This window comes from Pelophylax lessonae, assembly GCF_965119305.1.
Source record: "Pelophylax lessonae genome assembly, chromosome: 1".
Lineage (NCBI taxonomy): Eukaryota > Metazoa > Chordata > Amphibia > Anura > Ranidae > Pelophylax > Pelophylax lessonae.
In genome coordinates this window covers 272,192,353-272,208,588 of record NC_138768.1, presented here as the reverse complement: position 1 = coordinate 272,208,588, position 16,236 = coordinate 272,192,353, and the positions used below count along the sequence as shown (strand labels likewise).

General features: G+C 41.3%; 1 protein-coding gene across 2 annotated transcripts in view; it reads right to left on the bottom strand.

Annotated features, from left to right (window-relative positions):
• GGT5 (gamma-glutamyltransferase 5) overlaps nucleotides 1-16,236 on the bottom strand; it is a 136,420-nt gene that overhangs the window by 43,635 nt on the left and 76,549 nt on the right. The window contains exons 4-7 of one of the 2 annotated variants that reach the window (XM_082244212.1): nucleotides 5,471-5,660; nucleotides 5,012-5,169; nucleotides 3,815-3,961; nucleotides 1,187-1,326 (exon numbers count right to left, since the gene is read on the bottom strand). In XM_082244212.1, coding sequence (XP_082100338.1) covers nucleotides 1,187-1,326; nucleotides 3,815-3,961; nucleotides 5,012-5,169; nucleotides 5,471-5,660 — 635 coding nt within the window. Of the gene's footprint in view, nucleotides 1-1,186; nucleotides 1,327-3,814; nucleotides 3,962-5,011; nucleotides 5,170-5,470; nucleotides 5,675-16,236 lie in introns of both variants that reach the window. The other variant, XM_082244213.1, reaches the window with a different exon arrangement.

Here is a 16,236-nt window from a genome sequence, read left to right as displayed (position 1 = left end):
GGGGGACACCTTTTTTTTAAAAAAAACATTTACTGACCCTTTTTTTACATTCATCTCTACACCTCTGCCCCTTTTCTTTACATTAACCTTTACACCTATGCCCCTTTTGTTTACATTAACCTTTACACCTCTGCCCCTATTGTTTACATTAACCTCTATACCTCTGCCCCTTTTGTTTACATTAACCTTTACACCTCTGCCCCTTTTGTTTACATTAACCTATACACCTCTGCCCCTTTTGTTTACATTCACCTTTACACCTCTGCCCCTTTTGTTTACATTCACATCTACAACTCTGTCCCTTTTGTTTATATTAACCTCTACAACTCTGCCCCTTTTGTTTACATTCACCTCTACAACTCTGCCCCTTTTGTTTACATTAACCTTTACACCTCTGCCCCTTTTGTTTACATTCACCTCTACAACTCTGCCCCTTTTGTTTACATTTACCTTTACAACTCTGCCCCTTTTGTTTACGCGGCTGCCAGATTCCTAGCAATCAGTAGCTCTGAGCAGGAGTTGTAGTAATACTGCTGCTAAATGTTTCACTTCTCATTGCAGCTGAAGGTCCAATCTGTGACAAAGTAAGAAGTCTAATAAAGACAAATTTATGTGCTAAAGCTGAATTCCAGGTATGGATATTTTTCCATTGATGATAATGATATTTTTCCATAGTTTCATTGGTTCAGCTTGGACCAATGTAAGTATACATATTTCATACCATGTCGATACCTGGGTGATCAAGGAATGCAAAGCCTTCTCAGATCAGATGAGGTGGAGATTGAGTCATTGCTTCCCTACCTTTCCACCTTGTCCAAATGTTTGCATTGACAGAGGAAAAGCAAAGCATTCCCTGAATGCCCCCCTACCAAGCTATAGTGTTTCTCCAGTTTCACAGGGATCAACCATATACGAAATATGCATACTTATATTAGTCCAAGATGGTCCAATGTAACTATGCAAAAATATCCATACCTGGAATTCAGCTTTAAACACTGCAAAAAAAGGCAACAGCAAAACTGCATGTGGTATTTACTTTATCTCTTAGTGAATTGACCCCACTGTGATATCTATATGTGCAGATTTTATTTTGTCTAGCATAATTATACAGTAAACTTAACATCTAGAAACTATGTGCTCATCAAATAGATTCCCTATTTTCCATTATATACATTTATATTTATACCTCTCTTGTGTTACCAGCTGCCAGTCCCTCTGCCACTTGTTTTTTTTGTCCGTTGGCAAATTTAAAGGCTTCAGCAATGTAATGGTAGGCCTGTATCTGTTCTGCCTCACTCTGCACGGAGCTTGCAGAAAAGTGATAACCTGAAAACAAATGCCTTCTGTCAGTTTCTGCAGCTTGACTTAAAACAAATTAAACAGTTTCTTCATCAATAGTTGAAGATTCTTTGCCTTCTGCAGAGAATCAACACAGTGTATGGTTTATTCATTTGTTTTCAATTTAGAATTTCCTTTTTTTGTGGTTTACTTACATATTTTCACAATTATGTGGCTAGCAGTGTTCAGCTTTACTCTGTAACAAGACCAACTGCTCCCTTCTCATTTTTAATGTACTGTACCAGTGGCCGGTGCTGATCTCTGTTACTATGTACCAGGTATTGTTGCACTAACCATTACTGCACATGGGCTGCAAAAGCGACCCAAATCTAATATTAAACGCCTGTGTGTGTGAGTGTGTTTCTTAGGATAAATGTATGAAGCACTTGCACATCAAACTGTGCATTGATATGCTTGGGGAGCTTATGGCTTATCACAGATCCAGCTGGTGCATTGGTTTGTTAGCGACAAACTAGGGAAAACCTTGTAACACTGATACCTAAGCCTAGTACACATGGGCTGAATGTCAGGCAGCATCGTCTGGTTTAATTGAAACTGGCCGACATTTGGCCCATGAGTAGTGCAGCCAGTCCATCAGAAGCCGGTCGTTCAGCCGGCTTCTGTCGAAGGGACATGACTGAAAAAGGTCTGCCAACCGGCTCCTGATCAGCGCTGAGAGCGCTGACCGGAGTGTTCGGGCAGGGGAGCCATTCCCCTGTCAGAACACAATGGAACAGCATCCAATTGTTAGTACAGTGGCTCCGACCTGAGCGGTCAGTTTATTTTTCATTCAGTCCGCTAGCTTGAACGAAAAAAAACTTGTAGTATGTATGAGGCTTTAGTGTGGGCAAGTTTAATAAAGCAGTGCAAAGGGTAACAAGGATATGCAAAAAGCAGTAAATCATGACAACAAAGTTAGGTTACTGTAGCTAGATCAGGTAACAGGTATATATGTAATATCTGTGGGCTACTGCACTTTTTATTTGATAAAATCAACAGTTTTATGAAGATCCATATGGCAGTTTTTTTGTAACAATAATCAGAGGGAGTGGTATGAAAACTGGGTCCCAACATCAATAGCCTCCAGTAAAAATCCTAACTTTGACTACAACCCATGTAGGTTATTAACAAAAATCTGAATACAATACACCAGAACAGGTTTGGATCATCAAACAGAAAACTACACGTAATTAATTAATTAATCTTAAAATCAAAAACTATTAAAATCTTGGCCAAGATTGATTTACAGTGAGCTACCTAATGCTGACACAATGTACCCTTTAAAAAATCATATATATTGTACCCTATATGTGAGTCCAAAACAAAGAGCTAGAATCCATAAATGTCCAATCAATGTGTCTCATGTTTGATGGCCATTTGTTTGCTTTTGATGGACTCCTTTCTGGATTTATGGCAGTGGTTGTTATACACTACTGAGTCCATTTTATATACACCTTTATGAGACATGCTGATTTACATGTAATAGATTCAAGCTCTCTTTGTTTTGGACTGACGTATAGGGTACAATACTGTATATATGATATTTTAAAGGGTACATTGTATCAGCACTAGGTAGCTCACTGCATATCAATGTTGGCCAAGTTTTGATTTTTGGTTTTAAAGGAGAAGTACAGCCAAAGCTCATTTGGCTGTACATCTCTTATGGATCACAGGAGTGCAAAACAATTTTCACTCCTGTGACCCGTTTTCCACTCTCTGCTGACATCACAGAAGCCGGTCCAGGCTCCGCGTCATCACGACCATGAAGTTGGGATCGGCCAGGTGCCTGGACCGACACTGGGCTCAGCCTCTCAGCAAGCCGCTGAGAGCCTGAGCCAGCCGCTCCCCACCCCTCCACAGATCAGCGTTTCAATGAGTGAGGAGGGAGCAGAGCAGTCCTGACAGTCCACAGCTCTCTGCTCGGGGAGCTGTCAGAACCGAGTGATCGGCGGTGTTCGATCACTCAATTACCAGTGTAGAGACGCCAGGGACTGATGCTAGGTAAGTATTAATGGGAAAAAAAGCCCAAACCTATACTTCTCTTTTAAGATGTATCTATTAATAAGGTATAGTTTTTATATGATTATCCACATCTGTTCTGGTGTGTTGTATTGAGATTTATGTTAATAACATACAGGGGTTGTAATTAGAGCTATGATTTTGTATTGTATTGCTACGGTGACTCCCCCTTGTTTAAGATGTATTTACTTACATTTCTGGAACCTGGAGGATACAATTTATATTAGATGTTGGGCCACAACATCACACAAGTTTAGCAATTTTAATTATTTAATCAAATTAATTTGAAAGCAAAGAAAAGAGTCTCTCCTCATTAGTCAGCATTATACTAAAACTATGATCAGCTAAGCACCTGCTAAAATTATACACTTTTATGGGATTTATTTTCATAGTATATAAAAGCAAAACACAACTTGTGGCAGTTTATTACCTGCCTAGATTAATATAACATTCTTACCCTCTAGTATATTGAGAAGGAAGCTAACTATAGCCCCTCCTGCGGGGGGTGGAGGAGAATACAAAGTGTAGGGTCCAAGAGAGATGTTCAAGGGTCTTACGATTTGCACCTTGTAATTTTGTAAGTCTTCTGCAGTCAAAAAACTTCCTAATACAAACACATTATGGATTAATATGATGCAAAAGAATGAGGAAAAACAATTATAGCTAAAGGAAATCAAACTAAAAGTAACTAAGAGCAGAAGAGTTATTACAATGGTGGGATTAGGCAATTCCATATAGAGGGAAAAAAATTATAGTTAAAGAAAGTCAAACTTAAAGTAAATAACAGCAAAAGAGTTAATAACAAATTATAGAATTATGCAATTAACCTTAGGTTGTCCTATGCCCTGGCTGGAATTTTAAGCCTTTATATATTTTGTTGATCTATTTTCACTATGTAGAATAATAACTATTACAGAAGCTTTACCGAGATCACTAAAGGCATGGAAAACTCCTTCATCCAAAAACCCATCATGTTTGGAGATACCCCTCTCTTGTTTGGCTGAAGAAATAAGACTATGGGTATAAATCTCAATAAGCTTACTGGCTGCGGTTAATGCGGAGATCTAACTGGTTTCCTTGAATCCCTGTAAAAAGGTGAAAGCAGAAAAGCCCTTTTAAGAATATATGTAAAAGTGTCCATATGCTGTTCACTCCAGTTGTTCTGTAATCTGATATTTCAGCCATAGCTTCAAAAAATGCAATTATGTGCAAACAATTTTTCCATTTTTAATTAGATTACAGTGTTTGTGATATAATGATTGGCTTTTTTTTCTGATTTGATATTTTTATGGGATACAGGAGAAAGCAATTGAAAGACAAATTATTTGAAACAATCAGAATTATGATTGTATTTATGATCAAGCAAGTAGAAAAAAAAACAATAAACACTTCCAAATATGATTGAACATTTGGTTTGAATCTAAAAAGAAATTGATGCAAATTGATTTGTGTTCAGCCAGTTTTTTGTACCTAAATGAGAGATCTCAATTTTACACATATTGAATCCTACCAACTCACTACACTAACATGACTGAAGTTTGAATTCCTTTTTAAATACAACTGAAAATTCACAGAATGGTGTATTCCAATAATAATAAGTACAAATCAGTCCACATAGTATTAGGTGAAAAACATATATTAAACAAGAGCAAACCCTCATTATGGAGGTCCTCCATCATCTTCTTTGAGATGGATCCATTGTAGAAGCTGTCAGCTCCTTCATCTGCCAACACTTGAAGAGTATACCCTAGCTGGGTGAAGTTTATGGCCTGTCCTTCCGTTAGCACCTGTTTGTTCTCACAGAGCAGCTGACTGTAAAAAAAAAAAAAAAAAAAAAAAAGGATGGATGCAGAGCCTTAGTCACCGAAGTTGACTATTGTTTTAAGTCTATGTAACAAAAGAAATACCAGTAATTATAGGCTTCCCAAACTCATACACACCAAACCTAGAGCTGACTACTTCTCAAGCTTATAGTCAGCACTAGAATGTTCTATGGGAACAACTATTTCTCTAAACCACCAATACTGAAAAATCAATATATCCATATATATATATATCCATCTATTTCAGCATACCAAACACTATAAATTTTCTCTTCAGCCATTGTGCTTACCAAATCGAGTGTTTTTTTATTAACTTTTCAAAGAAAGACAGATATTTGCTCATAAGGCTTGAAACCCGAATTCCATTCGTCACTAGCTTAATTGTTGGTTCGAAGAGTGATTTCCATGGTAGTCGCCCATGTCGCTTATGTGCTGCCTCATATCCTCTTAGCTCTCCAGGTACCCCAATCCATTGCACTCCTGTATAGGACAACCTGAGGTTAGGGGATACCAAGTCAGTTATTATTGTAACTGTCTAATTACCTACAGCCAACCCAAAGCTAGCCTGCCTATTCGTTTCCTAAAAAATAAGTTCTATCAATCGCTTTTTCGCATCAAGACATGTGGTTCTCCTTCAAAAGTTCACTATAATTCTTCAGGGTCTCTTAAACCTGATCTCTGAAGTTTTGTTTACTTACATTAGTCATAAAAGTGGAACTGGTGATTTGAAAGCTTTACTCCAATGATCATACACCTGTCTGACACCCCTACGCCAAGCATCTCATAGACTTTGACTGCAGAACCAATTTCTATTTGGAGTTGGATGAAAAAACACAACCATTGGACAGCCTTTTTGTGGCCACCTTCAAAACTTTTTAAGTACCCATACCACATCTGCCAACTCCAATGAAAGCTGGTGGGGTTTGTGTTCTTGCCAACCAGGCAGACTCTAGCTAGAGCTTGGACTGTCCATCAATAAACTTCACTGAGATTAACCAATGGGGTTGATTTACTAAAGTCAAAAAATCTGTGCACTGCAAGTGCAGTTGCTCTAGATATGAGGAGAACATGCTAGGAAAATACAAAAAAAACTTTTTGCTTGCACATGAGCAGCGCTTTCCCTCATTTCAGAGCTTCCCCTCTAGCACAACTGCACTTGCAGAGCAGAGTATATTTGCCTTTAGTAAATCAACCTCAATGTCTCATAGGGACCATGATACATGAAAGCTAACCTCTATACTCAATGATACTCATGCTATCATGCGATCTGAAGACCTGGGATCAATGGCTGGACTACAACCGTCATCTGCAGAAAGACAGTGCTCTCCTCTCTATTGATCAGAGACATGTGGATGCAGTCAAGGCCAGGCCTCACGGGACTTCAAACACCTACCCCTTTTCCTCTTGCTCTCTTTGCTCTCTCTCTCTCTGAACCCACTTTTCCTTCTCCTTGTTCTTGTCTCTTTCTCACTCTTCCCCTACATCAAAGCTGTTATTTTACCCACAAACAGATTAGTTGAGCATACTCTTTTCCCAGCTATATGAAGCATATAATGATCAGATGATGAGGTGTCAATAGGATGGGATATCCACAGCTCATGCCTTTTATGAATGACCATTATGCTGCTTTTTTGGATGGGCTATATGTTCTTGTACAGTGGTGATCAAAAGTTTGGGCACCCCAGGTAAAAAATTGTATTAATGTGCATAAAGAAGCCAAGGAAAGATGGAAAAATCTCCAAAAGGCATCAAATTACAGATTAGACATTCTTATAATATGTAAACAAAAGTTAGATTTTATTTTCATCATTTACACTTTCGAAATTACAGAAAACAAAAAAATGGCGTCTGCAAAAGTTTGGGCACCCTGCAGAGTTAATATCGTGTACTGCCCCCTTTGGCAAGTATCACACCTTGTAAACGCTTTTTGTAGCCAGCCAAGAGTCTTTCAATTCTTGTTTGAGGTATCTTTGCCCATTCTTCCTTACAAAAGTCTTCTTACAGTTCTTTGAGATTTCTGGGCTGTCTATCACGCAGTGCTCTTTTAAGGTCTATCCATAGATTTTTCAATTATGTTGAGGTCAGGAGATTGTGAAGGCCATGGCAAAATCTTCAGTTTACGCCTCTTGATGTAATCCCCCATGGATTTTGAGGTGTTTTTAGGATCATTATCCATTTGTAGAAGCCATCCTCTCTTTAACTTAAGCTTTTTCACAGATGGCATCAAGTTACCATCCAAAATTTGCTGAACTTTTATTGAATCCATTCTTCCTTCTACTCGTGAGATGTTCCCTGTGCCACTGGCTGCAATACCACCCTAAAGCATGCTTAACAAATGTACCTTTGTTCATTCCGGCCAAAAAGTTTAATTTTAACCTCATCGGTCCACAGAACTTGTTTCCAAAACGCATCAGGCTTGTCTATATGTTCATTTGCAAAGTTTAAACGCTGATTTTTGTGGTGAGGATGTAGAAGAGTTTATTTCTGGTGACTCTTCCATGAAGACCATATTTGTACAAGTATCTCTTTATAGAGGAATAGTGTACCACAACTCCAGTGTCTGCCAGATCTTTATTGAGGGATCGTGCAGTCAAACGTGGGTTTTGAATTGTTTTTCTCACAATCCTGCGAGCTGTTCTGTCTGATATTTTTCTTGGTCTTCCAGATCTTGCTTTAACTTCCACTGTTCCTGATGACTGCCATTACTTAATTACATTCCGAACAGAGGATATTGACATTTGAAAACGCTTTGCTATCTTCTTATAGCCTTCTCCAGCTTTGTGAGCGTCAAATAATTTCAGTTTCAGTTTTCTAGACAACTGCTTAGAAGATCCCATGGTGCTGATTGTTGGGACAAGGTCAGATGAGTCTGGGCATTTAAAACCTTTGAGATTGACATCACCTGGTCTTCCCAGACGATGATTGAGAACAGTCCATGACACTGGCAGGTCTCAGCCTTGCAAAGGGGGCAGTGCATGCTATAAATTCTGCAGGGTGCCCAAACTTTTGCAGACGCCATTTTTTTTTCCTGTAATTTCGAAAGTGTCAATGATGAAAATAAAATCTAACTTTTGTTTACATATTATAAGAATGTCTAATCTGTAATTTGATGCCTTTTGGAGATTTTTCCATCTTTCCTTGGCTTTTTTATGCACATTAATACAAATTTTTACCTGGGGTGCACAAACTTTCGATCACCACTGTATTGTTACCCTTTCCGATAGCTAGGCCACCTCAAATTTCACTTTTTTTTTTTCAAAATTCTTTTCAAATTTCACTTTATTACTGTCCTACTTCTGGTACGCTATTTGTACTCCTTAACGGACATATATGTGTTTGTTGAAAAATTCAATAAACATTTTGTGAAACAAATCTTTTTAAGTACACTCTAAATGCAGAATTTCTCCTATGCTGTAATGACACTCTTCAACCACTTCACCATCAGCTTGGGTCAAGCATGGGTATGCAGTAAACCCAACTTGTTTGCAGTTTGCAGATACAGCAAAATAATGCAGCTATTTGCTGCCATAGCAACCGGCTACTACCAATACACTTTCTGGCCTCTGAACTGAGGTGAGGTGCCTAGATTGCCCAGTAATGGAGGCTTTGTTATGTGCCAGCTCCTCACTATAAAAAGGCAGGGTTGTTTAGGGCATGTAGACACTGATGTCTTAAAATAGATCGAAAACCTTCTAGTTGTCCTTCAAGTAGAAAAATGCTGTGGGGAATTTGGGGGTTGGAGGAGGCATGGATTTTTACATGTTAATGCTACTGATGTGTGTCCTGCAGCCACTGTACAGCCTCTCCACATGCACTGTCTACATCTTATAATTCAGAATATACATATACATAGTGGAATTTTAAAAAACCCCTCCAGTGGACACAAATACATGAGATAATATGTTAAAAATACAATACAAAATTTTTATTTCATCCAATAATAAGTTCAATAAAAACATGTGTTCTACATGCATTGACATTGATACTACCAATCACCATCCACTAGGGATATGAGAAATGAATAGAATTGTAGTCTTGCCGAGATTAAGAATTTTTATTGACCTTTTTATCGGATGAAATAAAAATTTTGTATTGAATTGGAGGGGTTTCGAAAATTCCACTACGTATGTGTATATTCTGAATTTAGTTCAGCGATGATACCCTCCACTGGCAATATTATTTATTTGGAACCATCCCCACACACAAAATATTTACAGTCATAACAGGCTGAATGTGTGTTTATAAAGGGCATATTTTACATTTTTTGCCTGCTTTGCCTGCTGCAAATAGTTTTTTTACGGCCTGTCCCAGAGTTCATCCACATAAATTACACTGCTAGGGGCTGCAATTAAAATTTTCACAGGATATATCTTCTTTATTGTTGCTGGCAGCAACTCTTTAAAAGGATATTATTTTTTGTATAACAACGTCATATTTAAGGAAAATATGCATTAGCAATGAAGTTTATTTTTTTCCTTTGGGAAGGAATATGGCAGCATGATTTCAAGGCAGAATATTGTCACCACACAACACAAGGTGTCCAAGAAGAGCCTTTTTATCAGTCACCAATATAAGGACTTACCTGTGTTACCCTGTCCCCAGTACAGCTCATTTGGTCCAGCCAGCTTCCCAGGTCTCCTCTGTGGGTGCCCATCAGGCCTTCAAGTGTGCCTCAGCTGGTCCCTGCATCATTTCATTTAACACAACTGCTTCCTTGACACCTCATTCCCCAATGGCTGTAGTGTCTGGTTTTCCAGGCAAAGTGGCTCCTTTTACCTGGCTACATGACCACATGCTATACTCTCAGCCATTGCCTGTGCCTGATCTGTTTTTGTACTAGTCCTTGGCTGTATTTTGATCATGATTTTGCCTGCTGCCCATACTAAATCATGCCTGTTTTTCACTACCTCTTCTGTCTGCTGCCATACGCATTTCGGAGCATCAATTGGCTTCTTCTTAATGCCAATATGCCGCGTATGGCCCCTTTGACATTTCTTCTTGGCATTTGTGTTCCACGCTGGTCCCGGAAACAAGGTCATCCTTCCTGGTTCTTTCTCCTGCAGCCCCCCTCTGCTGGTCGATTGGGATCTTCAACATCAAGTTGCACATTCGACCACCCTTGGAACCACCTGTCACTGGATTCCTTGCCCCATCCTATGATGAGCCTGGTTTATTTTAATGCTAGTAAGTGAATTTTTAACCTTTGGCAATAAAAGTCTTTTGTTTTCTGCACTTAGAGGCGCCTTCTGTTTGCTTTCTTTGTACCAGAGTTTGCTTCCCTCTTGGAGTTGCCGCCCTAGTGCTGCTGAGATACCTGCTTGCCTGTTCTGTATCCAATCTATTGCGGACATCGCCTCTGGCTAGAATCCACTATCCAGAGTGCCCCCCTCATCTCCTCATCCTGCTTATTTTACCTATATTACTAAACTCATCTCTGCCTGCTGTCTGCACCCAGTTCTTGCATGTTTACTGACCACATCTCTGCTATTCTGCCTTGACCAACCACTTTCCCAGACCCTCTGATTACTCTCCTCCTCTTCTCGGGGTCCCCCGCTGGCACTCCTGGCCTCCCTCTCCCATTGAGTGCCCCCATAGAAAACAGCCTGCAATCGGGGCTCCCAAGCAGGTGTGCTCCCGAGCCGCTACTCTGCGTGTTCATTCAGACAGGGAGCCGTGACTTGGCTCCGCCCCATTTCTCCTCATTGGCTCACTGGCTGTTAATAACATCAGCGGGAACCTATGGCTCCTGCTGCTGCCTATGAGAAGGGAGAGGCAAGACACTCATGCACATCACTGGATCGCGATGGAGATCAGGTGAGTATTAAGGGGGGCTGGGGGAGCTGATGCACACGGAAGGTTTTTTACCTTCATGCATGAAGGTAAAAAACCTTCAGCCTTTGCCTTTAGAACTACTTTGAGGTCTAATAAAAAAGCTTTTTCACAACAGAGAACCAAGTGCAGATAATTTCTAGGGAACTTCTTACCTCTCTTAATAAAAGGAAGGATTTTGCTCGCTTTGGAAAAAGCAGCTTGGCATTGCATGCTATTATTAAGCTTATTATCTACCAGAACACTTAGATCCTTCTCCGTCATTGATTCCCCAATTGTATGATGCTTGCATGTTTTTATCCCCCAAGTGCATAACTTTACATTTATCAACACTAAGCCTCATTTGCCACATGGTTGCCCAATTTAACAGTTCATTGAGGTTGGCTTGTAAGTTGGAGACATCCTGTAAGGACGTTTTTCCACTGCATAGCTTGGTGTCATCTCCAAAGACTAAAATGGTAATTTTAATCCCAGACCCTATATCATTTATAAATATATTAAAAAGTAAGGGTCCCAACACTGAACCTTGGGGTACACCACTGATATGATTACCTTAGAGCATTCAGAGTATGAATCATTAACTTCTACTCTCTGAATACAGTCTTTAAGCCAATTTTTTCTATCCATTTACAAACTGATTTTTCCAAACTGTAGACTTTGCTTACTTTACATCTTAAGTGTATAAAAATCATATCCAATTTTTTTCTTAGACAAATGGTGACAGAACAAATTTATTTTTAATTCATACTTACCTGTAAAATCCTGTAATTTCTTGACATCACGGGACACAGAGCCATTTATCATGACATATGGGTTATATAGCCACCTACAGGTGAAGGACACTGGCAACCAATCAGAATTGATGACCCCCCTCCCACACAGGAAGTACCTCAGTTTTGTAGCAAGCAATAAAAGACCCCATAGAAGAGGGGAGGGACCTCTGTGTCCCGTGAGGTACTTCAAGAAATGGATTTTACAGGTTAGTATGAATTAAAAATCAATTTTTCATTTTGCACATCATGGGACACCAAGCCATAAATCATAACATATGGGACGTCCCAAAGCAATGCATCTGAGGGGAAGGGGACACCAAAAAATACCGCCATCTGACCCTCAATAGAAGGATTACACCGCTGCCTGCAACACACTGCAAACCAAAAGCAGACTCCTCCTGGTTCCCAACATCCACGCTATAGAAACAAGTGAACATATGCACCGACGACCTGGTCACGGCCTTGCAAATCTGAGCCACAGAGGCTTAATGGCGATGTGCCCAAAAGGCACCTACTCCTCTGGTAGAATGTGCCTTTACAGGAAAAAGTGGAACCCTTCCTACTAAACCATACGCCTGGGTAATAACCTGGCAAATCCAACAAGAAATCGTAGATTTAGATGCTGCCAACCCCTTTCTGGGGCCTTATGGCAATACAAACAAGCTCTCGGTCTTACGAATCTGAGCGGTTTCCTGTAAATAAAACTCAAGTGCACGCAATACATTAAGAGAATGCAATAACTTTTTCTCCTCTGAGTAAGGATCTGGAAAAAAGAAGGTAATATAATGTCCTGATTCAAATGAAAGGCGGACACTACCTTGGGCAAAAAATCTGGGTGAAAAAAAAAAAAAAAAAAAACACTGTATCTTGATAAAATATCAAGAATGGCTCTTTACCCGAAAGAGCTGCTAGTTCCGATACCCTTCTAGCCGAAGTTGTCACAATCAAAAAGAACAGTTTTCTGGTCAAAAGAAACAGGGGAACCTGCCCTAAAGTTTCAAAAGGCTGTTTTTGCAAAACTGTCAACACCAAATTTAAGTCCCAAGGACACAACAGTGGCTTCACTGGTGGAAGCAAGCTTAATTCTCCACGGACAAAGGTTTGAACCAATGAATGGGAAGTAATCGGTTCCTGTAAAAAAACCTATAGAGCTGAAATCTGCCCTTTAATCGTGCTCAGGGCTAATTTGCAGGAAGGATAAAACTCTCCCGATATTATATGTGCGGGGATGCCATTTCCTGGCTTCACACAAGGCAATGTAGGATTTCCAGACCCTGTAATAAATATATTGAACTGCGGGACCAGATACACCCTGCTCTTCCAAGATTAAGGCTTCAATAGCCAAGCCATCAAATTTAGAGAATGTACAGTAGAGAGGAATATCGGACCTTGAGAGAGCAAGTCCAGGTGCAGTGGAAGAACCCAAAGCCTCGTCACTGCCAACCTCTGGATTTGTGCATACCAAATCCTCCTCGGCCAAGCCGGAGCTACCAGAATTACTGGTTCCCCCTCCAGCTGGATCCTGCTCAACAAACATGATATCAGCTGTACCGGAGGAAAATCAAAGATCAGGAAATACTCCTCCCAAGGAGTCACCAAAGCATCCATTTCGACTGCGAGTGGACCTCTGGTCCTGGACACAAATCTCTCCATTTTGTTGTTGAACCTGGATGACAACAAATCTATGTATCACGTACCTGGAGATGAGCCTGACACTGTGAGGAAGGCCTCCCTTGCGCCTCCGACTCGGGACCCCTGATAGTGCAAACAGGGGACACTGGAGTGTAGAGTAGCATGAGCGCCTGGAGTTTTGCTTGAAGCGGACGATGGCTACTGGTGAAGGTTGCCAGAGAAGTCCGATGAGCAGGGTGTTGTGCAGGCAGCAGGTGCTGGAAGCAGGGTTTCCTGGATGACACGAGGAGCTTCCCAGGCAGGATGGACGGATCTGGGAATGACAGAAGCGTAGTAAGACAAGCCGGGTCAGGAGCCAATCGGTAACGTATAAGCCAGTAGGAGCAGACAGGAAGAGTGGTCACGGGACAAGCCAAGGTCGGTGCAGGTGGAGATTAGAGAATCGTCAGGACAAGCCGGTTCTGGAACTAGGAACAAGTGCAGGTAAACAGGTAACAGGTATCCAAGGCTGAAGACAAAGCAGCACTGAACCTGTGTGCTGATCCAGATTAAATAGTGCTCTTCCTTGATGAGAAGGGTGGAGCCAGGATTAGCCTGTGGGTTTAACTCATCCTCTGCCAGAGCCTTCCTGACATGGCCCCCCCCCCAATGGGCAGCCTCCGGATGCCCAACTGGGCCATTCTTGCTGGGTGGGCCCGGTTGAAAGCCTGTATGAGTCTTTTGGCATGGATGTTTTCTTCAGGTTCCCAGGAATTGTCCTCAGGACCATACCCCTTCCATTTAATCAGGTACTGTACCTGATTCCTCCTTTTCCTGCAACCCACAATTGCTTCGACCTCAAATTCCTCTTCACTGTCCACAATTACTGGCTCGGGGGGACCTGTATTTCGCTCAGGAAAAGGATCAGGGATGGCAGGTTTTAGCAGGGTGACATGAAAAACCGGGTGGATTTTAAAGGAAGCTGGTAGTTCCAATTCATAAGAGACGTCATTGATTCTTCTTTTAATAGGAAAGGGACCCAAAAATTTAGGTCCAAGTTTTCTTGAGGGACAGGTAAGTTTCAAATTGGTTGTGGCCAACCATACCTGATCACCAGGTTCCAATATCAGCTCTCCCCTTCTTTTCCTGTCAAAGAATCTTTTTTTAATTTCCTGAGCCTTAGCCATGGTTTCCTGAAGTAACTCAGTGTTGGATGCAAAAAAGTTTACTGTAAAAAAAAAAAAGTTTACTGTGTCCTGGACAGCAGGGACAGGACATTCAGGTACTGTGGTGATCAGAAGAATGATGGTAACCATAATTGGCAAAGAATGGAGTCTGCTTGGTAGCCGAATGTTCAGAGTTGTTGTATGCGAACTCCGCTAGTCGCAATAGCGTCACCCTATAATCCTTGGAAAAGGACGAAAAATAGCGTAGATACTGTTCCAGTGTCTGATTGGTCCTTTCCGTTTGACCGTTGGTCTGTGGGTGATATGCTGAATAAAAGGACAGTTCAATATCCAATTTCTCACAAAGGAATTTCCAAAATCTGGAGGTGAACTGGACTCCGCGGTCGGATACTATGTTGGCAGGAACTCCATGCAGTCTCACAATCTCTTTGATGAACAACTTGGCTGTATCCATGGCCGAGGGAGTGCCCTTCATGGGTAAGAAATGCGCCATCTTGGATAGCCGGTCTACCACCACGAAGATGATAGTGTAGCCTTCAGATGGCGGGAGTTCAACGATAAAGTCCATTGAAATAATTTTCCATGCTCTGTCAGGGACTGGTAAGGGTCTGAGCAAGCCCCAAGATTTAGACCTGGGGGTCTTGTTCCGGATACATGTAACACAGGTTTCAATGTACCTTTTACAATCCTTCTGTAGATCAGGCCACCAAAAGGTGCGTTGAAGTAGCTCAGAGGACTTATGGACTCCAAAATGTCCTGCAAGGGAATGGTCATGGCAGAGACCCAAGACAGGGACCCGCAATCTCTCAGGTACAAATATTTTGTTATTATGCCATAAAAGTCCGTCCTTAACCTGTAAGGAAACTCCGGGAAGTGGGGAAATATCCTTAGAGGCCTGTTTGAGCTGTAGCAGTAAGTCGTCTTGCAGTAACAGGAAGTTTCCTGACGACAGAATTGTATCTGGGACTGCATCAGAATCAGAAAACATACAGGATAATGCATCCGGTTTTGTGTTCTTTGATCCCGGCCTGTAAGTGACATGAAAGGAAAATCTGGAGAAAAAGAGAGCCCACCTGGCCTGGCGGGGTTTTAAGCGTCTAGCTGCTTGCAAGTATTCTAGATTATTGTGGTCTGTGTACACTAGAATTGGATGGGCTGCCCCTTCTAAGAGATATCTCCACTCTTCCAAGGCAGCCTTAATTGCCAAGAGCTCTCGATCACCGACATCATAATTTCTCTCTGCCGAAGATAACTTGCGTGAGAAGAAGGAAACGGGGTGTAACAGAGCTTTGGCTCCTGCCCGCTGCGACAATACTGCTCCTACAGCCGACTCAGATGCGTCTACTTCTAGGACATAAGGCAGGCCAGGATCTGGGTGTCGAAGGACTGGTGCAGAGGTTAAGAAATCCTTTAGGGTTTCAAATGCGGTCTGCGCCTCCGGAGTCCACAGGAAACGGATACCTTGTCTGGTTAACTGAGTGATGGGGGAGATGATTGCGGAGAAATTCTTGATAAACTTCCGATAAAAGTTTGAGAACCATACGAACCGTTGCACCCCTTTCACATCAGAGGGAACCGGCCAGTGTAAAATAGCAGAAACCTTTTGAGGATCCATTTTAATACCTTCTGTGGAAAGAATCAGACCCAGGAATTGGA